Here is a 21,847-nt window from a genome sequence, read left to right as displayed (position 1 = left end):
TGCAGAACTCAGGGACAGCATCCAGGCCCAGAGTTCAAGCCCCATGACTGACCAAAAAAAAAAAAAAAAAAGAAAAGAAACTATTTCAAGCTATACACCCCTATATACATGTTCTTTAGCCATTAGCCATCTGGCTTTTTTTTTTTTTTTTGGTCGGTCGTGGGGCTTGAACTCTGGGCCTGGGTGCTGTCCCTCAGCTCTTCAGCTCAAAGCGAGCGCTCTACCACTTGAGCTACAGGGCCATTTCCGGTTTTCTGGTGGTTTATTGGAGGGAGATAGGAGTCTCACGGTCCCTCCTGCCCGGGCTGGCTTTGAACCGCGATCCTCAGATCTCAGCCTCCTGAGTAGCTAGGATTACAGGCGTGAGCCACCAGCGCCCGGCGCCAGCCATCTGGCTTTTGAGGACATTGGATTATGTACATCAGTCATGCCTACAATGCTACAATGATTATAGGATTCATTGGACATGGAGCCCTGTGGCTAGTTGTGAAGCCCAACTCTGTTGTATAGTAACATTTAGTATAGCTGAGTGCTTCCTGCTGGCTCCCCTGGCCTACAGTTGCTATGTGGCCATCAGCTCACTCCTGCTTTTTTACATCCAAATGTTTCAGTATCTATATCCTCTTATTGGAACCTCCTATACGGCTGTTTGTATGAATGTTTGGACATTTACTAGTTGTTTATTGAGTCTGTGCTTTCATAAATCAAATCAGATAGATCACTTTTTTTTTGATGATTTCTCTTCTTTGTTAAAACTTTCCTATTCAGTTATCTCTGTTACTGAACTCTGTCATTGTCTCTTTCACATTGTGATGAGAATCCCGAATTGTGTTCCACTAAAGAGCAACACAAAGTCTTTTCTACCTGTGTCTCTCATCTCACTGAAATCACTCTATTACAGAATTATTGCCTTCATTTTGCGATGTCTAAATTCCCATTTGTGTATAACAGAGTGACATCTGTCTACAGTCTGAAAAACAGGGATATAAAGGATATGCTCTACAATCTGAAGGACAGGGAAAACAAAGAATACCCGGAGAAAAGAAACTGCCAGAATATATTTTGAGAATTTGTTCTTTGAATTTCAGTACACTTATAAAGATTTCCCTTGTTCATGTCACATTCACTGCTTAACTTATTGCTTTAAGTTAAAAATGTATTTTTTGTTCTCTCACCTTTATATACTTGTATTTTACTTGAAAGACACCTCAAAATCAGTAAAAATGACAGAAATAATTATCACAAAAATGAGCAATAACTGTTACAAAAACAGTAAAGCAAGAAATTTTCTATACAACAAGGTGACGGTGTACACTGACTTCTACTAATCATCCTCTTCAAACTATATCAACAGGTAAAAGGAATAAAAGCATTCAAGTCTCATGACTTTAATGCAGCTACAAGAAAGAAACTGAATAAAGCTCAAGTTGCCTGTCATTAAAATATATAAGTTTGATCAAGATGTAGGCTCACTCAAGAGACTGAGAAGTGGAGGATCACCCATGGAAGCCAGCCTCGGTATAAAAGTCTGTGAGATTCCATCTCCAATTAACCAGCAAAATACTGGGTCTGAGGTATAGCACAAGTGGCAGAGTGCTAGTAAGCAAGCGAACTGAGCAAGTGTGAGGCCCTTAGTTCAAGATCTAGTATTGGCAAAGAAAGAGAGGGTGGGGGGAGAAAGAATAAGAGAGAAAAGAATGAGAGAGAGAAAGAAAGGAAAATAAAAGGATAGGAAGAGTAGGGAAGGAAGGAAGGGAGGAAGAAGAAGGAAGGAAGGAAGGAAGGAAGGAAGGAAGGAAGGAAGGAAGGAAGGAAGGAAGGAAGGAAGGAAGGAAGGAAGGAAGGAAGGAAGGAAGGAAGGAAAGAAGGGAGGAAGGAAGGAAGGAAGAAAGAAAGAAAGGAAAGAAGGAAGGAAGGAAAGAAGGGAGGAAGGAAGGAAGGAAGGAAGGAAGGAAGGAAGGAAGGAAGGAAGGAAGGAAGGAAGAAGGAAAGAAGGAAAGAAGAAAGGAAGGAAAGAAGGGAGGAAGGAAGGAAGGAAAGAAGGAAGGAAGGAAGGAAGAAGGAAAGGTAAGAAAAAAAGAAAGGGAAGACAGGAAAGGAATGAAGAAAGGAAGAAAGAAAGAAGAAAAAGAAAGTGTAAATACTAATTTATGCAGAGTACTTCTCAAGCTCTCTTATCTTTTATTGAGGGAGGTCATGGGGACAATGCATAAAATAGTGAAGAGAAGATGGACGATCAGAAACCGAACCACAATAACCCTACAAAGGAGAAAGACCACTGACAGTTCCAAGACACTAAAAAAGTAGTAGTAGTAGTAGTAGTAGTAGCAGCAGCAGCAGCAGCAGCAGCAGTAGCAGTAGCAGTAGCAGTAGCAGTAGCAGCAGCAGTAATTGTTGTTGTCATGGTAGAACACAATGGATAACTTAAAAAAGGTGTGGGGGTGGGGGGACTCAACCTGTAAGCCTAGCTTATATCTGTAATTCTAGCAACTCAGAGGCTGAGTCTAAGGCTTGTGGTTCAAAGCCAGCCTGGGCAGGAAAAGTCTATGAGATTCTCTAATAAACTACCCTCCATCAAAAGCCAGAAATAGACCCATGGCTTAAGTGGTCAAGTGCTAGCTTTGAGGAAAAAAAACAAACAAACACGGATAGCACCTACCTCTGGGTTCAAGCTCTAGGACAGCACTAAAAAAAATTATATTTGAAACTTGAAGAGGCAGTCTAGAGATGGCAACAGCCTTTTGAGAAAAGGATAAAAGGAAAAGAGCCTTTTAGAATAAAGGGGAAAAGAATTAAGGAATAAACCATTTTAGATTTGTAGATTTTTCTTCACAAGCTATGGACACTATAAATGAGAAAAATTTACACTGACAAAAATGTTTTAAGTGTAATTAGGGATGGCTTAAGTATTTGTTGCTAAAAACATGTGGTAGATACAGAAAGGACAGAAGCTTTAGAATCAAACAAGTACTTTGATGTAACTTGTTAACATCTTTGAACAAGGTAGCCAAGGGCCTTGATTAAGCTTAATATCTTTGAACTGGTCTCGGCCCTTGATACCCTACTTGATAGTGTGAGAACTAGAGGTAATGTATGTATGTGAATAATAATTTATCTGAGTAATAGCCAAGTCGTAACATATAATGGAGTCACTCAAAACTGGAAAGAAAAAAACTAGGCTGAATTCTTCCACATCATTTGCTTCCAGCTCATATTACATGCTTTATATTCTGTTTCTCCCTCAAGGTTTTTCAACTTCATTACTCTAGACATTCTGGGACAGATAATCTGATGTTCAGCAGCATTCCTGGGTTTACCTAGTAGGTGTTTGGTTATAAAAATGAAAAATATCTCCACACATTGTTAAATGCCTCCTGGATGTAAAATGCCCCAAGCTGAAAAACAATTAAAATGTAATTGCACTTTTTAGACTAGAGCTCTACCACTTGGGCCATACCTTCAGTTCTGGTTCTGTTGCTGTTGGTCCCTTATTTTGGAGATAGAACTTCATAGTTTTCTTCTTAGGCTGGCCCAGAACCACAATCCTTCAGACCTCAGTTTCCTGAGTAGCTAGCAGTATAGATGTGAGCAACAACTGACCAGCTTAAAATGAGAAATTTCATTTCCTTATACTATGAAAAGCCAGTGTCAGTAGAGGCCAAATGAAACAGTTTGGTAGAAAAGGACATAAGTGTTAGATTTTGGCTGTTTCCATTTAAATATAAGTTCAATAAATTAATTTCTCTGAGCCTGGAATTCTTTTGGGTTTTATTGTTGTATGAATTAAATGTATAATGTAAGTAATGTGCTTAGCACAGCAGCTGTATAGAGCATGTACTTAATAAATGTTGTTCATTCTTTTTTTTTTTTTTTTGCCGGTCATGGGGCCTAAACTCTGGGCCTGGGCGCTGTCCCTCAGCTCTTCAGCTCAAGGCTAGCACTTTACCCCTTGAGCCATAGCGCCACTTCCGGCTTTTTCTGTTTATGTGGTGCTGAGGAATCGAACCCAGGGCCTCATGCATGCAAGGCAAACACTCTACCACTGAGCCACCTTCCCAGCCCATGTTGTCCATTCTTTTTTCAGACTTTTTAAATTCTTAAATTTTTGTTATCTTTATGCAGTTGTACAAAGCTGTTTCAATTCAATATATCAGTTTATAAGTACAATGTATCTTGTTTAATGTCACCCCTTCTGTTGTTTTCCTTTCTCTCTCTTAACCCCATCTATCCCCGTCACGTTATCTACTTCCATATTCACGTTTATTGAATTTATAATGACTATTCATCCACAATTTTCTCTCTGGCTCTTTACATCTCTGTCTCCCTCACAAAACACGTTTTAGCTTCCTGTATTCATTTTTGTTCATTCTTACTGGTTCACTCATCTGGTATTCTACGAATCTATCACATTCCTCTTAACTTGTCCTATTAAAATCCTTTACTCAGTAAGTACATTTATTTCGATTCTAAAGTGGTTCTATATCTTCTTTGAAGCACTCTCAGGTTAACCAAGGAGATATAAGAGGAAAAAAGTGCCTGAGTTGGCAAGAGGAGAATTTTGTAATGAATTCTGAAAAATTTTTCTTCACTAAGTCTGACTCTCATTGATGATAGGATGCATGTACATAAATGAAAATTAGGAAGCATGTTGCTTATACAAAGAAAAATAAAATGAATTAGAAAAATCTTGCATTTTACTAGGTTAAAACCACTGTTGTAAATTATATACCAGCTCAATAGATCTTACAAAAGCAGAGTACCTAAACAGAATGAAAACTATTAGAGAAAAATTTTCATAATTCATGATACTTTTAATGATAAAGGTAGAAATTTCCAAAATAAATTAATAACAATTTATAGATGGTGACCAATAATTATAAGCTACTTAGATGAAATTACCAAGTAATTTTTGAAAAAAAATCAAAGATTAGGTATGAATCAGAAGCACTGGAAAATAAAAATGTCCGAAGTCTGCTACATACGATTCAGAAAAATGTCATCGCTCAGTGAAAGAATAATGGCATCCTATTCTGAAATAAAGAAAAATTTCACTGTAACTCACCTGTAGTTTCTGAGTCAAAGAGTCCCTCTGTTCTTGTAGTTCTCTGGCATTATCAATTTCTTGTTTTAATCTTTCTATTTCCTAGAAAAGATAGAGCAATGCTTTTAATAATAACATTTAAATTTATTTTCTCCAACAATGATTAATCCAGATCTTAGAAAACATTAATTTATTCAGCTTTGCTTTATAAGCATTTAGATTTCATTTTACCGATATGTTATCTAGAATAGAATGATTAAAAAATAGCAAATATCATTGTATAAAAAGGTTCCAAAGGGCTGGGAATGTGGCTTAGTGCTTGCCTAGCATGCGTGAAGCCCTGGGTTCAATTCCTCTGTACCACATACAGAAAAAGCTAGAAGTGGTGCTGTGGCTCAAGTTGGTAGAGCCCTTGTCTTGAGCCAAAGAAGCTCAGGGACAGTGCCCAGGTCCTTAGTTCAAGCCCCAGGACTGGCCAAAAACCTCCAAAAAACAAAAAATGAAGTGGTGCTGTGGCTCAAGTGGTAGAGTGCTAGCCTTGAGCTGAAAAGCTGAGGGGACAGTGCTCAGGCCTAGAGTTCAAGCTCCATAACCAACAAAAAAAAAAAGAAAGAAAGAAAGAAAAGAAAATATTTATTAAGCTGGTCACCAATGGCTCATGCCTGTAATCCTAGCTACTCAGGAAGCTAAGATCTGAGGATGATGGTTCAAAGCCAGCCTGGGCAGGTAAGTCTGTGAGACTCTTATTTCCAATAAACCACCAGAAAACTGGAAGTGGTGTTGTGGCTGTGGTAGAGTGTTAGCCTTGAGCTGAAGAGCTGAGGGATAGCACCTAGGCCCAGATTTCAAGCCCCACGACCCACCAAAAAAAAAAAGTTTCAAGGTGCCATTTCATGTCTATCTATTGTATTTTGATCATATTGATGCTCTTTCTTATCCCTATCCTCTTACCCCGCCTCTTATTTTTAAACAGTTTTTAGTAGGTTTCATTATGTCATCTTCATATATAGACTCAATGTAATTTGATATTACTTTTTTTTGTTAGACATGGGGTTTGAACTCTGGGCCTGAGAGCTGTCCCTTAGATCTTCAGCTCAAGGCTAGCACTCTACCACTTGAGCCATAGCACCACTTCCAGATTTCCAGTGGTTAACTGGAGATAAGAGTCTCACAGCCTTTCCTGCCCCGGCTGGCTTTGAACCACGATCCTCAGATCTCAGCCTCCTAAGTAGCTAGAATTACATGCATGAGCCACCAGTGCCTGGCTACTTTGATATTACTTAATTCCCATTTTCCTTTTCTTCCTCTCCCTTTCCAGTCCCACAATTACATTCATGTTACAGATAAATAACATAATATAAATGTACAGAGACATGCACACACATACAAACACACACATATATTTTAGGTATTGATTCCACATATAAGAGAATATATGCAATATTTATCTTCCTGAAATTGGCCTATTTGACTTCACATGATAACTTCAGTTCCATCCATTTTCCTACAAGTAACATTCATTCTTCTTTACAGCCTTGCATGAGTGTCTGCTGTTTTCTTCCAAATTTTGGCCCTTAGAGATCCTTCTGCAGTTCCTTTTGTATGTTTGGTGCCGATTCCCTTTGGTTGGGAGCCTGTAGCAGTTCCCCTATAGGTGTAGTGTGGGCATGATGGTTGGCTCTGGGTGCTATAGCTTCAGGGAAAGCAGGGTTGTGATGGCCAATCCCTAGCATGCAGGTGGAATTCTTTCTGTAATATGTACAAGCAAGAGGTGCTTCCCAGCTCTGTGACTCCTAATACTGCTGGGGGTGTTGCTTGGGGAGGTTCATGGTGGTACTTCTCAGTATGATGGTTCTTCCAGAAAGCAGGGAACTTCTAGCTCTGGCGACATATCTGCTTCTGAGATCATGCAGCCTCAATATTGAGGTGGGGTAAGTCTCTTTTGATTTGATTTTGGCTGTGCTGCTTCCAACAAATGGGGGTTCAAAATGCTTCAGTTACTACTCAGCCCAAGGTTTATGCTGTGAAAAGCCTACCCTCACCTTCTAAATTCACTAAGTAGATCATACAGTTGTATATTACACTGGGTTGTCTCACATACATATATATAGTTCATTGTCTCAAAAAAATAAAAATCCCCACTGATTTGCTAAGTACTTGGTTAGTCCTTTTCCTTAGTGCAGTTGAGGAGGCCTTTGGGGGTTGGAGGAAGAAAAACAAAACACAATAAAAAAAACAACAAAAAACAAAGGTTGAGTCTGTTCTTCAAAGTGGGAAGCTGGACTTTAAGACCTTTTAGGCTTATATAGAGTCCTCCCTTCATAGAATTCAATGGTAAATGAGGATGGACAGGGAGCTCTAGCTCTGCTTTGTGACTGCTGCACAGATCCGCCATCCTGAGCTTCATTTATATAAAGTGCTACACACTGAAGCAGTCTCTGCCTCACTAAATTCCTGCAATGGATAGGAAGCTTGGACAGTGGTAAGTTGTTATTTTGCAACTAGAATTACAAGCCTGTCACCAGGGTCCTTTGGCTACTTTGTACTTCCACTTTCAGGTTCCCTTTCCTCACCCGAGGGGAGCCTCGTTAGAGTTTGGAACTATTTGCTGCTTTTCTCTGCTGATTGGTTTCTCCTTACTTTTCTTCTGATTGTATTCCTCTTTCAGGTTTCCAAAAGCTGTTCTTCTTATTTTCATTCTTCAAAAGATAGTCTCTCCTGAGTTATCTGACTTTTCTCATTCATGGAGTCAAATGGTAAATGCTCCTAATATGCCATCTTGCTTACTTTTTGTTTTGTTTTGTTTTGGACAAGGTCATGTCATGGAGCCCAGGTTTGCCTTGAAATCAATATAGTATTGCACTATCACACCTGGGCCTGGATCAGAATGATCCTAAGCAACAAATTCAACTTGATGGCTTTGATAACAGCACTACTTAGAAAAAAACAGTATTGACTTTTTATGACTGCTTCAACTCAGAGATACAATTCTATCCCAAGACATAGATTTTGACTAGAAACTGGAAAAAGCAACAGTTTAAAATTCACTTAATAATCTCATGATTTTCTGTTGATGCTATGAATAAAACTCTCACACATAAGACAACAGGCATTCTCTTATTTATTCTGATTGCCTCACCATAGTTTGATTGACATACTTGATAGCAACAGTAGAAACAAGCATGAAGAAAATATGAATAAGATTTACACTACTGAAGAAAAATGTCATTTAAAAAAATCCCACAATTCTACTTTATTGCATATCTTTAAATTTAACATGGACTGTAATTTTTATACACATATATAAGGTAGATTACAGGAAAATGAAAAGTGGTAAATACCTCTTCCTTTTCTTTCAATGTCTCTTCTAGTTCTTGTATTGTCTGATTTAATTCTGTTTTATGAGTATGCACTGCATTTGCTTGGCTACTAACACACTCAAGTTCAGTGACCTAAAATTAAATGAGAACAAAGGTTAAATTAAATGGCAATTTCAAAGGGTTTCTTACTGAAAACATAGAAAGCCTCTGATAAGAGAATACTTAATTTTAGATAGATATATGAAAATAAATTTTGAGAACTATCAAGACATTCAGAATGAAACAAATTGATTCTTTAAAGATACACATTTAAAACAAAGAAAACAGTTATTTCCATGCTTGGTTACAGGACAGATAAGGAAAACTTAAATGATTATTACAATAGAGAATAAATTCACAAGAAAGTCTTCTTTAAAAATTTCTTTTTAGGGCTGTGTGTGGATCAGAGTAATGTGCTTGCCTAACATATGTAAGGTGATGGGTTTGCTCCTCAGCATTGCAAATATAACAAACTTAAAAAAATTTCTTTTGAAAATATATCCAATATCAGACATGACCATCTGCTTTCCCATCTGTAATGTTCAAACTAAATATTGATTCTGAAAACTGGCCTTGCAAAGAATTTTTTCAAATACATTTCCAAAATGATAGAGAATCTAAAGAAAAGATATGTTTAAAATATAACAAATTATTTGAATCCACAAAAACTTCACATCAATAGTACCTCTTTTTTTTGTTTTTCTGTCAGTTGTGGCGTTTGAACTCTGGGCCCAGGCGCTGTCCCTCAGCTCTTCAGCTCAAGGCTAGCGCTCTACCACTTGAGCCACAGCACCACTTCTGTTTTTTTGGTGGTTAATTGGAGATAAGAATCACAGATTTTCTTGCCTGGTCTGGCTTTGAACCATGATCCTCAGATCTCAGCCTCCTTGGTAGCTAGGATTACAGGTATGAGCCACCAGTGCCCAGTTCAAAAAAGAATAGTTCTTTAGTCAATAATAAATTATTAAATGCTCTCCCCAAATAGGCAATTTCAAATAGTACTTGATATTTTTTAAGATAAGAGAAAAGGGGAGTCTCCTTAAAAGTTACACTAGCCAAACCATGGCTCATGCCTGAAATCCTAGCTCTTCAGCATGCTCGTAGCATCCTAGCTACTCAGAAGGCTGAAGTCTGAGGATTGTGGTTCGAAACTAGCTCAGTTAAGTCACTGAGACTCATATATCCTCCAATTAACAACCAAAAAACCAGAAGTGGAGTTGCGGTTCAAGTGGTGGACCAAAAAGCTAAGGGACAGTGCCCAGGCACTGGCACGCATGCACGCAGGCACACACACAGAGTTAGACCATCCAGAAAGAGAACATAGACAAAAATCATATAATTAGAAGTGTGTACATATATATACACATCCGGCACAGACTGTAAAAACTCTTAATACACAACAAGCTTACAAATTTGGGTAACTAGAATATAGTAAATCTTTTGAATTTTCTCAATACCTTATTACTCTCAACATTCTATTCGTCTACCTCTTTTATCACTTTCAATTGTTCTATTCACATTTTAATAGCTTTATACACCATTATTACTTAGGCCTATACAAAAGCAATGGCCCCAAGATGGACTTAATTATAACTTAATTTGTTTGTTCTAACTTTTACGTAACTGCTAACAGATTACATCTTTATTTATTTATTTATTTATTTATTATTGTGAAAATACTGTACAGAGGGGTTACAATTACATGGACAAGATGAGTACATTTCTTATCAAGCATTGTAGCCTCCTCCTTTGTTTCCCCTTCCCATCCCTTCCCAGCCTCCCCCCGCTCCCCCAATCCCTCATATCTTTCACTAGGTGATTCCTCCATTCAAAGTCTTTCAACTGTTTATATTTTTAACAATTCTATCTTCAAGATCTCTATAAACTGTCCTCAAATGACTTAACCATCTTCTTTGGCCAAGATTCATTATGTCCAACTAGTAGCAGGCAAATCTCCTAGGCCATGGTCCCCATGACCATGCCCAACTTGTTGACTAGTGTCTCTCTTATTTCTGAAAAACATTCTGACCTTATCAAAACAACAAATCACACCTTAGTACCTATTTTCTTCAGAAAGCCATTCCTATCTCAAAACTCTCCTTTGCTATGCTTTACAAAATAGAACATCTGATCAAAAATCTTGGAAACACGGCTGGGAAGGTAGCTCAGTGGTAGAGTGCTTGCCTTGAATGCATGAGGCCCTGGGTTCTATTCCTCAGAACCACATAAACAGAAAAAGTCGGAAGTGGCACTGTGGGTCAAGTGGTAGAGTGCTACCCTTGAGCTGAAGAGCTGAGGGACAGTGCCCAGGCTCAGAGTTCAAGCCCCACGACTCACAAAAAAAATTAAAAAAATAAAAAAATCTTGGAAACTATTTTCTTAGTGTTTAATATATATTAACTTTGTTTCATTAGATAATAAAACCTTCAACACAGTTTTAACTCTGATAGTAGAGCATTAATGGAGTGTTTTTTACTAGCATAACCTTCCCACAGATAACAACAACAAACTGCAAGTGTAAAAAAAAAAATTAACTGAAAGTCCTGACGAGTAGACAAACTGGCAAATGTCTGAAATAAAGCAATAACTTGACAGGCTGTGCTTCTTGGATGAACTCAAGCAAAAACTCCATTTATATTCTTATTTTCTTAGGTGACTGAACATTTTAGGAGTATTCAAAGTAGTTACAATAGTTAACAAATGAAGAAATGAAAGAAGGACCCCAAATACACAAATCTCTAGGTGACTCTAAAATTGAACATGCAGGGAGAATCCAAAGAGTCATGGTGGGGTTGGGATGGGAACTAGCTGTAGAAAGAACTAAGCTGTGGTATTATTTTCCATAGTGAAAACAGTTTGAAAGTCTAGTCCTGTCAAGTGAGAGGGCCTTGTAAAAAGTTTAAGCTTTCTAGTGAAACTCAGAAGGATTATGTATTAGAGATAAAGATGCCCTGGGACTAAGAGATTTATCCTAGGAGTTGGGAAAAATTAAAATAAATCAAATCTAACATTTAAGCCCACAATTCCATAAATTTAAAGTAACATAAAAGCACTTTAAGTACTTGCTAATACAACAAACAAAATCCCCCAACCAACACTCTTCAAGAAATGATAAGAAAATCTATGATTTCTATAATACCTCATTTGCAATAGCCAATATGTAGCTAAATGTTTAAAAAATGGAAAAGATAAAAATGTCTAAATAAAAGCTGAGGTAGTTTCTTGCCAGTAACCAGTATAAAAATGCTAAATAAAGTTATTAGGATACAGGGAAATAGCACTTGATGGAAATTCTGATCTACAGAAAAGGACAGAGAAACACTAGAAGCTATAAATAAAAGATCTCTCTCTCTCTCTCTTTCAATTTTGAGAAAAGGTCCAGGGTGGCCTTAAATTCATGGTCCTGCCTCAACCTTTAGCATGCAGATAGTATAATACCTGCACTACTTCTTTCATTCTAAAATTCTTTAAAATCTTTTGACCAACACAAAAATTCTTTGAAGGCATGGATTATATAATAAGGAGACATGATTCCTTCTCAACAAATATTCATTACAAGGTCTTAATAGTTTTAAGTTAGACTTTTGTTGTGATAACAAAAATTATAATATTAACCTTTTTAAGTTCAAAGCTTGGTCAGTAGTTTTCAGTATATTCGTATTATTGGGAAATGGATATTAAAATAGAATGCTGTTTATTCAGGATCTAGTCTTCCTTCCTTGTCTCTATTCCATTTTGGTTTACATCTCTGTTATTCTATTATACTCCTCACATTGAACTATACCAAGCAATTTCTTATTTGGCATCCTTTTATGTTTTCATTTTTCATTTAAATATATTTTTGCATTTAAAATTGTAATTTTTAAGTAGTTGTACATAAGGGCTACAATTCTCTAAGACAGGTTATGAGTACAATGCCGCTTGGTCAATGGCATCCCTTCCTTCATTCTTCCCCATTTCCCCCCTCCTGTCCCTACCCATGTTACATAGTTCATTTTTTCACATAGTGTACATTGAATACAATGACTACACTTGCTCACCCTTCCTCCCTCCATTCCTGTGCCACCCTCAAAACATGTTTCCACTTCCTAGTATTCATTTTGATAAACAGTACTTTAATTGTTCAAAAGTTATGCCTTTATATTTCTCCCCTAAGTATTCCCTCCTTTAGTCAGTTTGAGAAATTAAGGGCACCTGCTTCCTGTGGGGTGAATTTATTTCTATGCTTTGAATTTAATTTTTTTTTTTTGGGTCGGTCATGGGGCTTGAACTCTGGGTCTGGGCGCTGTCCCTCAGCTCTTTAACTCAAGGCTAGTGCTCTACCACTTGAGCCACAGCACCACTTCCCATTTTCTGGTGGTTAATTGGAGGCAAGACTTTCTTGCCCAGGCTGACTTTGAACCGTGATCCTCAGATCTCAGCCTCCTTAGTAGCTAGAATTACAGGCATGAGCAACCGGTGCCCAGCTGAATTTAATTTTTTTTTATTAGTAAGTTTTTTTATTGTGAAAATACCATACAGAGGGGTTACAATTACATGAGCAGGTAATGAGTACATTTCTTTTTTTTTTTTAATTTAATTTTATTTTATTTGTGAACATACTGTACAGAGGGGTTACAATTACATGGGCAGGATAATGCGTACATTTCTTACCAAGCATTGCACCCTCCTCCTTTGGTTTACCCTTCACATCCCCTCCCAGTCTCCCCCCTCCCCCCCAATCCCAATCCTTCTCCTCCCCCCCCCCCCCCCCCCCCCGCACTGACGTTGTAAAGCTCGTTTTGGACATGACAACTTGAATGAGTACATTTCTTATCAAGCATTGTTGCCTGGATGGTAAGGTGAATTTAAAATTTTAAAGTAATTATTTGAGCTTATCCTATTAACTATTATAATTTCTGATTTTTTGCCTTACATCGCTAATATTGTCAAATTTATAAAGAATTTTCTAGCTACATTTAAAAAATCATTCCTTCTTTAAAAATAAAAATAATACGCTAATAATCAAAATGATAAAAGCAATTATTGATTCACTGTAATACACTCAATCAGTTCAACTAAGTGTCATAGAAATTGTACAGAACATGGTTGTATATTTTTAATTTTTTTACTTACTTACATACTTACTTAAACAAGTACTCACCATATTGCTCAGGCTGGTCTTGAATTTGTCCAGTGGAAGCAATGCTCCTCCTTTATTATCCTGAGTAGCTATACATAACTATAGTTATGTATTGACATACGCAGATAGAATATGTATTTTGACTTAATCTCACTAAATGCTAGAGTCTGAATTTTCACAAGAATTATATAGAGTATATAATATTTCTGTGTTATAGAGCTGAAAGAAAGTTATTCAGCTAAAAGTGGTAAAACTAGAATCTAAAGTCAGTTCATCTAATTTCAAAAAGCTGTTTAATCTTCAAACTTATCAAACTATGGCTATTTTTCTAATCTGGTAAGAATGTTTTAATTCATGGTCTCATATTTCTATCATTTGAGCCATACCCCTAGCCATTTTTGCTGCAGTTATTTTCAGGCAGTTCTCAATGTTGATACCCAGGGTTAGCCCATGATCCTCTTACCTCTACGTTTTAAGTAGCTGGTACAGATATGAGTTACCTGGCTAACTCTGGAAATATTTTTCCTAAACTCACATGATACAACCATGCATGTATGGTATGTTCTGGCAACCAATGAATATTTTTGGATTCCCCTGTGTTGAATCTACATGCATATTTCCTCTGAACAAGGAAACCTGTTATCTCTAAATCCCTGAGAGCAGCCCTGAACTCACCCGCTTGTGCAGGCGTTCTGCTTCCTCTTGATACGCGGCAAGTTGCTGTTTCCATTGTTTCACATTGGCAGTGGACTCCAACAGGGCTGCAGTGAGTTTAGCATTATTTCCTTTGAGGGTAGCCAGTTCAGCTTCCCAGTGTTTGCTGATTGCTGAACTAAAATAAAATAAAGGAAAATTATGAATATGGTTTCTGAAAGGACAGCAGTACTCGGTTCTATTATTGGGTTTATTCCTAAGGATATTTTCAAAAACAACTCTAAAGCAATAAAAACCCAAAAACTGCACAGTTATGTCTTTGAGAAGAAAGCATGGTAACAAAGGAAATACAAGTACCAAAGGACTAGGCTTAACAAATGTGGGATAGTCCCCCCTTTTCATTGTGTCAGATAGTTATTCTTATAAGGAATAATCACTATACTGCCCTACTTTGCAATTCTAAAATAACATCTTACAATATATTACATTGTTTTTGTTGCTGTTGTTCTGATCCTAGGGCTTGAACTCAGGGTCTAGTGCTCTACCACTTGAATGATAAGGCCACATCTGGCTTTTTGTTGTTGTTGTTGTTGTTGCTTGTAGGGCTTGAACTCTGGGCTTGAACACTGTTCCTTAGTGATTCAGCTCAAGGTTAGCGTTCTACCAGTTTAGCCACAGCACCACTTCCAGCTTTTTCTGCTTATGTGGTGCTAAGGATTTGAACCCAGGGCCTCCTGCATGCAAGGCAAGCATTCTACCACAGAGCCACCTTCCCAGCCCACATCTGTCTTTTTGATGGTTAATTGGAAGTAAGAGTCTCCTGCCCAGGCTGGCTTGGAATTGCAATCCACAAATCTCAGCCTTCTGAGTAGCTAGGATTACAGGTGTGAGCCACTGGTGTCCAACTAATACATTATATTTTTAAAGGGAATCAAGGCTTACAGTACAATTTTATTCCTTAACGAAACATATTTGGATGCTTAAATGACAAAGTTTAGGCATATAATGTATTTTTTCTTTTAAAATTCTTAATTTATAAATCATTCAGAATTTTAAAATGCCAAAATAAAAAATTATTGTAATAATTTTATATACTAGACCTAGAAATTGGTTCTAGTGACTTTATATTATCACATATAGAATACTAAAGCAATTTTCCTTTCTTAATTTAATACTCTACTTAGTAAGTTACCTAGAATTAAATATCTAACCATGTCTCTTTTCTTTTTTCTTTTCTTTCCTCTTTTCTGTTCTCTTCATCATTCGTGGGGCTAGACCTCAGGAACTGGGCACTGTCTCTGAGCTTTTTTGCTCAAGGCTAGCATTCTAACACATAGAGCCACAGAACTACTTTCAGTTTTCTGGAAGTTAATTGGCGATAAGAGTCTCATGAACTTTCCTGCCCAGGCTGGGTTTGATCCACAATCCTCAGATGTCAGCCTTCTGAGTAGCTAGGCTTACAGCCGTGAGCCACCAGAGCCAGGCTAAGACTACTTTCGATTACAAAGACAATTCTATTAATGGAAAGACACCTCTATTTATAATTCCTGTCTTAACTGAATTGCCTTATTTGAAAAAGGTTAATTTTCTTTTTCATTATTGAAGTTTATTTCTATTAGTGAAATTCTGCTAACCTTATCCATTAAACAACTAGTGATGTTGTATCTTACTTCATTCTTTCTGTTTTTGGTAAGTATTTGTATCACAGTACATATGCTTCAACTGACTAATACTTTACAGTATTGTAATATATATTAAAGAAAGCAGTTTCCATCTTCAAAGTTTCTAAAGCTCATCACTAGTGTTAAGATGTATCTCATGGGACCCTGCTACAATGCACAGAGAAAAGATCATTTCCTGTGGGATTCTTGAAAAAACAAACAAACAAAAAAACAATGCAATGAGTCAAGTAAGAAAGAGGTCATATAACCCCCAACTTAAGAACCCTCATACTTCAAAAACAACAGAAGAAAAAATGAATTAGTACTATTAATATTACTTCAAAGAAGATATATAAATGGCCTATAGGCATTTGAATACTAACCATTAGGAAAAAGGAAGTCAAGATCAATCAGAGACTATCTTACACATAGGACGTGGGGAAGCTGAAACTTTTGTGTGCTCTTAGTAGGAATACAAATAGAGGGAATTCAAAACAGCACAAAACCAGTACTGGAAATGTTCCCTAAGCTTTTCTTTTATCTAAAGTCAAAGTCTTGTTAGAAAGCATTAAAGTTCATTGAATTATATAAAATAAAGTACTTCAATAGACTATAGAAGTCTTCCAGCACAGAAAAAGTGAAAGCAGAGATTTTCATATGTTCATGTGCATGGCAATATTATTATTATTGTTGTTGTTGGTTGTGGGGCTTGAACTCAGGGTCCCTGAACTTTTTTTTTTTTTGGAGTTGGGTTGTGAGGCCTGAACTCTGCGCCTGGATGCTGTCCCTCAGCTCTTCAGCTCAAGGCTAGCGCTCTACCACTTGAGCCACAGCGCCACTTCCAGCTTTTTTCTTTTTGCTTATGTGGTGCTGAGAATCGAACCCAGAGCCTCAGGCATGCAAGGCAAGCGCTCTACCACTGAGCCACCTTCCCAGCCCAAATGTTTCGTGTTTTTTTTTTTTTTTTTGGGGGGGGGGGTCCGGTCATGGGCCTGAACTCTGGGCCTGGGTGCTGAGCTCTTCAGCTCAAGGCTAGCACTCTACCACTTGAGCCATAGCGCCACTTACTTTTTTCTGCATATGTGGTGCTGAGGAATTGAACCCAGGGCCTCATGCATGCAAGGCAAGCGCTCTACCACTGAGCCACCTTCCCAGCCCCGGTCCCTGAACTTTTATACAAATCTAGAGCTCTATCACTCTGAACCACAGTACCACTTTTCTGGTGGTTAACTGAAGATAAGAATTTCAAGGACTTTCCTGCCTGAGATGGCTTTGAACAAAAATCCTCAGGTCTCCTGAGTAGCTAGGATTATAGGCGTAAGCCACCTGCGCCGGGCTAACAATATAAAGGTAGGGGCTGGGAAGGTGGTTCAGTGGTAGAGCGCTTGCCTTGCATGCCTGAGGCCCTGGGTTTGATTCCTCAGCACCACATAAGAAAAAAGCCGGAAGTGGTGCTGTGGCTCAAGTGGTAGAGCGCTAGCCTTGAGCTGAAGAGCTGAGGGACAGCGCCCAGGCCCAGAGTTCAGGCCCCACAACCGGACCAAAAAAAAAAAAAAGGTAGAAACAACCAAAGTGTCCAATAATATAGTTGGATAAACAGAATTTAGTATGTATACATATGGAATGAATACTCTTCAGCCTGAAAAAGAAAGGAAAGACATTCTGACACATGCTCCAACATCAATGAACTCTATACTAAATAAACCAGTCACAAAGAGAAATATTGTATTTTATTATTTGAAGTACCTAGAGTAATTAAATCCAGACAGAAAGAAAGTAGAAGGGTTGCTGTCAGCGGTGGAGAGAGAGGAGAATAAGCACTTGTTTTTCAGTAGATACTATATTTCAGATTTTCAAAATGAAAGCACTTATAGAGAATTAGAGTGGCAGGAGTAGTAAAAGAGCATGAGAGAATTTTTAGGGTCATAGACTATTCTCTACCTTGACAGCATTAGTAACTATGTGTCTGAATCTGCCAAACTCATAAAAGTATAGATTAGAAAAGAGTGAAATGATTCCAAATATAAATTATACGTTAATTTTTAAAAACTGTCTTATTGTCAAAGGAACAATGTATTTTTAGATACAGCTATGTCTTTTTAGATATAATTTCAGTGACTATAGAATTACAAATAATCATAAGAATTGGAAAGAGGCCTTCTCGGATTAAATAGATTGATCTTTAGGTTGCACCATTTCTGTCTGGATTTTTTGGCATGGAAAGGCACTGGGTGGGTAGAAAGCAAGAATTGCTGTGCTACAAAATAAGAGAGTCAAAAAGGAAAAGGAAATAGATGAGTGAGGCGATGAAGAAAGATAGCAAGTAAATGAGAGGAATAGTTTCAGAGGCAAGGTCATGTAGAAAGGGGACATGGGCTTACAGAAAAGTAGGTTGGAGCAGTAAAAGCCTAAAGCAAGTCCACAGGAACAATACAAAAAAAAAAAAAAAAGATAGAAGGACTCAAGTCTCAATATATACAACTTGTTTACTCGACATCCAGGGTTTGGGCCCTCAGTATATTAAGTAGGAAGAGGTGACAACAGATCTTACTATTTAAGATTTTCATGGATCTTTTCATTCATGACTATGCAAAGACCCAAAGCACTACTGATTGCCCTAAATTTAGTAAGAAAATAAAGAAAAATATTGTATCAGATACTTTTATGGATACCAAAACATTTATGGAAAACAATAAACCATGTAATTTAAGACTTAATATTCATGAAATGAATTATTAGGAGATCAGTTCAGTAAGCTTGTGTTTCTATTTTTTCTTATAATTGATTCTAAGGTAAATAAGTATGTTCTTAAAGCTATTTTCAATAATAAAGTTTTGTTGGTTTGTTTTTTGGCCAGTCCTGTGACTTGGACTCAGGACCCAGGCATTGTCCCTGAGTTTCTTTTGCTCAAGGCTAGCATTCTACCACTTGAACCACGGTGTCACTTCTGGCCTTTTCTGTTTATGTGGTACTGAGGAATCAAACCCAAGCACTCTACCTCTAAGCCACATCTCAGCCCAATAATAAAGTTTTATTACTTAGTAAATCTGAATCTTTGAAGAACACTGTTATTCTTTGCTGTATGAGGTATTTCTTAAGTAATCCATTTTTCTAGAACACAGGGTAAAATATAATGTAAGATAAAATTTAGTCAATTTCTATTTTTCTTAAACAGTCCATGCTATCAAGCATACAGATGTTTTTATGCTTTATACAATTTCTACTTATAATAAATTTCAAAGTTATTTTGAAAGAAGTTCTGTATTTGAGCTCTTTAGATGTCTTAATTCTTAAACATATGTATGCATTTATATGCATGTTTTTTTCATTGATCTTCAAATATTGTATTTCTCCCTGTTAGCTGATATTTAGCAGTAATTAATACTTTAAGTCTAAGGTATTAATCTGTTGTCAACATTTTAAGTTGGCATCAGACATTTCAAAGCACTAAAAATGCTTTGGTTTTCTGGAGATTAATTTGATCCTTTTCTATAGGAACAGTTGTTTTCATTTTTGTTTTGTTTGTGCTGGTACTGGGACTTGAATTCAGGATCTCAGGTCCTTGTTCAGCCTGTTCAATGAAGGCTGGCACTCTATCACTTGGGCCATCACTTGGGGCTTTTTGCTGATTAACTGGAGATAAGAGTTTCAAAGATCTGTCTGCCCAGGCTGTCTTTGAACCACCACCTTCAGATCTCACTTCTTGAGCAGCTAGGATTATAGGTGTGAGCTACCACTGTTTGGTACAGTTTTCATAGTTTTACCTTAATTATTTATAAAGAAATCTAAATGGTTTAGTCAGAGATACTAGTAATTCAGAGATAATGAAGAAACACTACTACGATTGAATGTCTAAATGCTGGAATAAGGAGAAATAATTTATATTCTTATGATTATTCTGTAAATATTTCCTTCAGAAAAGACAAGTAGGCTTCCTGTTGGCTTCAAATCTAGATGGAGTTCAAAATGGTCCAAAACCAGGGCTGGAAATGTTCCTTAAACTGGAATTTTTTATTTTATGAGAAAACACTAAGGTTCATTAATCATGTAAAATAACCATAAAGTATTTCAATCGTCTATAGAGTAAAACGAGTCAAATGAGTAAGTCATTTACTTACTTAACCTCTTAAATAAAAGTATATGTGAGTGGTTTCCTGCAAAGTCTAAAACCTGTCTCCATGGTTCTGGGCCAGTCATCAGTCTCTAGAATGGTAGTCCTTTGAATGTATTCTCTGAGAATGCTAACTTAGAAAAAGAATATCTAGATAATCTTTTAAAAGAGAATTTAAGAATAGGTTACAGAATTATTTTTTCTTTCTCTTCATGATTTTCTAGCAAGAGTTATATCAATATCTATCTATAAAAGCATTGTGCAGTACAGCATTGTTTCAGCATCTACCTGCTGATTTCTCTCCTCACTTTCTATTCCCTAATGGTAGCAATCAATTCTAATTGTTACTCCTCAAAGTGTCTCACTTTGGGGGCTAGGTGCTTTTACATTAGCCCATTAGTCTAAGCTAGATCCATTTTAAAACTATTTAGGTGTGTGTGTGTGTGTGTGTGTGTGTGTGTGTGTGTGTGTGTGTGTGTGTGTGTGTGTGTGTGTGTGTGTGTGTGTGTGTGTGTGTGTGTGTGTGTGTGTGTGTGTGTGTGTGTGTGTGTGTGTGTGTGTGTGTGTGTGTGTGTGTGTGTAACATCTCAGGGTCTAGATTTGGGGGCTAGGTGCTTTTACATTAGCCCATTAGTCTAAGCTAGATCCATTTTAAAACTATTTAGGTGTGTGTGTGTGTGTGTGTGTGTGTGTGTGTGTGTGTGGGTCTAGATTTGGGGGCTAGGTGCTTTTACATTAGCCCATTAGTCTAAGCTAGATCCATTTTAAAACTATTTAGGTGTGTGTGTGTGTGTGTGTGTGTGTCATCTCAGGGTCTAGATTTGTGTGTGTGTGTGTGTGTGTGTGTGTGTGTGTGTGTGTGATCTCAGGGTCTAGATTTTTCTTTCCTAAAATTTAAGTGTCTTTTTTATTCCCACATTTTTTATTAGTATCAGTTGCACAAGGGAGCTTTATTTTGAAATGTCCAATTATGCACAAGTGTATATTGATTCATCACTCTCCCTTATCCCTCTTTCCTAAGACAATTTCAACATGCTACATTGTTCTATTTCCAAACATACATATAAAGTATTTTGACCATATTCACCCTCTTCACTCTCTCCATTTATTCCTCCCACTAGTATCTCCCTACCCTGAGCTATTTTGAATTATTGTCATTCATTTTTAGCATATGCTAAAAACGCATTTCATTGTGGCATTTCACACATGCATATACCATATTTAAATGTGATCGATACCCCCCTTTTACTATCACTTTCCCTATTTTCCATTACTACCTACTATTCAGCAACTTTCAGTGAGTTTTGTTTTGCAATCTTCCTTCAGAGATGTTATTTATTTTGTCATTGCTTACCTTCTATCCATCTCCTTTTCTCTCATCTTAACTAGTCTCACAATTACAAAGATGTTTTCATATACATATTATATATATGATACACATACATAATATATATTATCTTGTATGTATCCTTTTAAATGTAAGATATTCCTTTTAAATAAAAGGAGCAACCTTGTGCATAAATTATATACATGTGTATGTACACACACACACACACACACACACACACACACACACACACACACACACACATATTTCAAAACAACTTGCATGAGTACAGATTTCAGATACAGCCAGGCAAATAGCCTAGTATATGAAAGCAATTTTCTGCTAGGTTTAACTCAAAGTCTTAACTTGCCTAAATATTTAAAGAGACTCTAAAACTTATTGTAACTTTTCTGACTTTGTGACTCAGTAACTTACATATCAATCAGGATAGTTCTTTGGATTTTTTCCCCCAATTTCTTCAGGTGGGGACTTGATATTTAGCCTATTTTGGTCTCAAACTCCATCCTCCTATGTCAACCTCCCAAATGCTGGAAATATAAGTACATGCCACC

At 37.1% G+C, this 21,847-nt stretch overlaps 1 protein-coding gene across 1 annotated transcript in view; it reads right to left on the bottom strand.

Annotated features, from left to right (window-relative positions):
• The window catches only part of Homer1 (homer scaffold protein 1), a 101,256-nt gene that overhangs the window by 8,851 nt on the left and 70,558 nt on the right, over positions 1-21,847 (bottom strand). The window contains exons 6-8 of the mRNA XM_070031203.1: positions 14,198-14,354; positions 8,383-8,493; positions 5,063-5,143 (exon numbers count right to left, since the gene is read on the bottom strand). Coding sequence (XP_069887304.1) covers positions 5,063-5,143; positions 8,383-8,493; positions 14,198-14,354 — 349 coding nt within the window. The remainder of the gene's footprint in view (positions 1-5,062; positions 5,144-8,382; positions 8,494-14,197; positions 14,355-21,847) is intronic.

Source organism: Dipodomys merriami, unplaced genomic scaffold (assembly GCF_024711535.1).
Source record: "Dipodomys merriami isolate MVZ:Mamm:240054 unplaced genomic scaffold, mDipMer1.0.p SCAF_20, whole genome shotgun sequence".
Taxonomy (NCBI): Eukaryota; Metazoa; Chordata; class Mammalia; order Rodentia; family Heteromyidae; genus Dipodomys; species Dipodomys merriami.
Note: the sequence above shows the minus strand (reverse complement) of the source record. Positions and strands in the feature narration are given on the sequence as shown.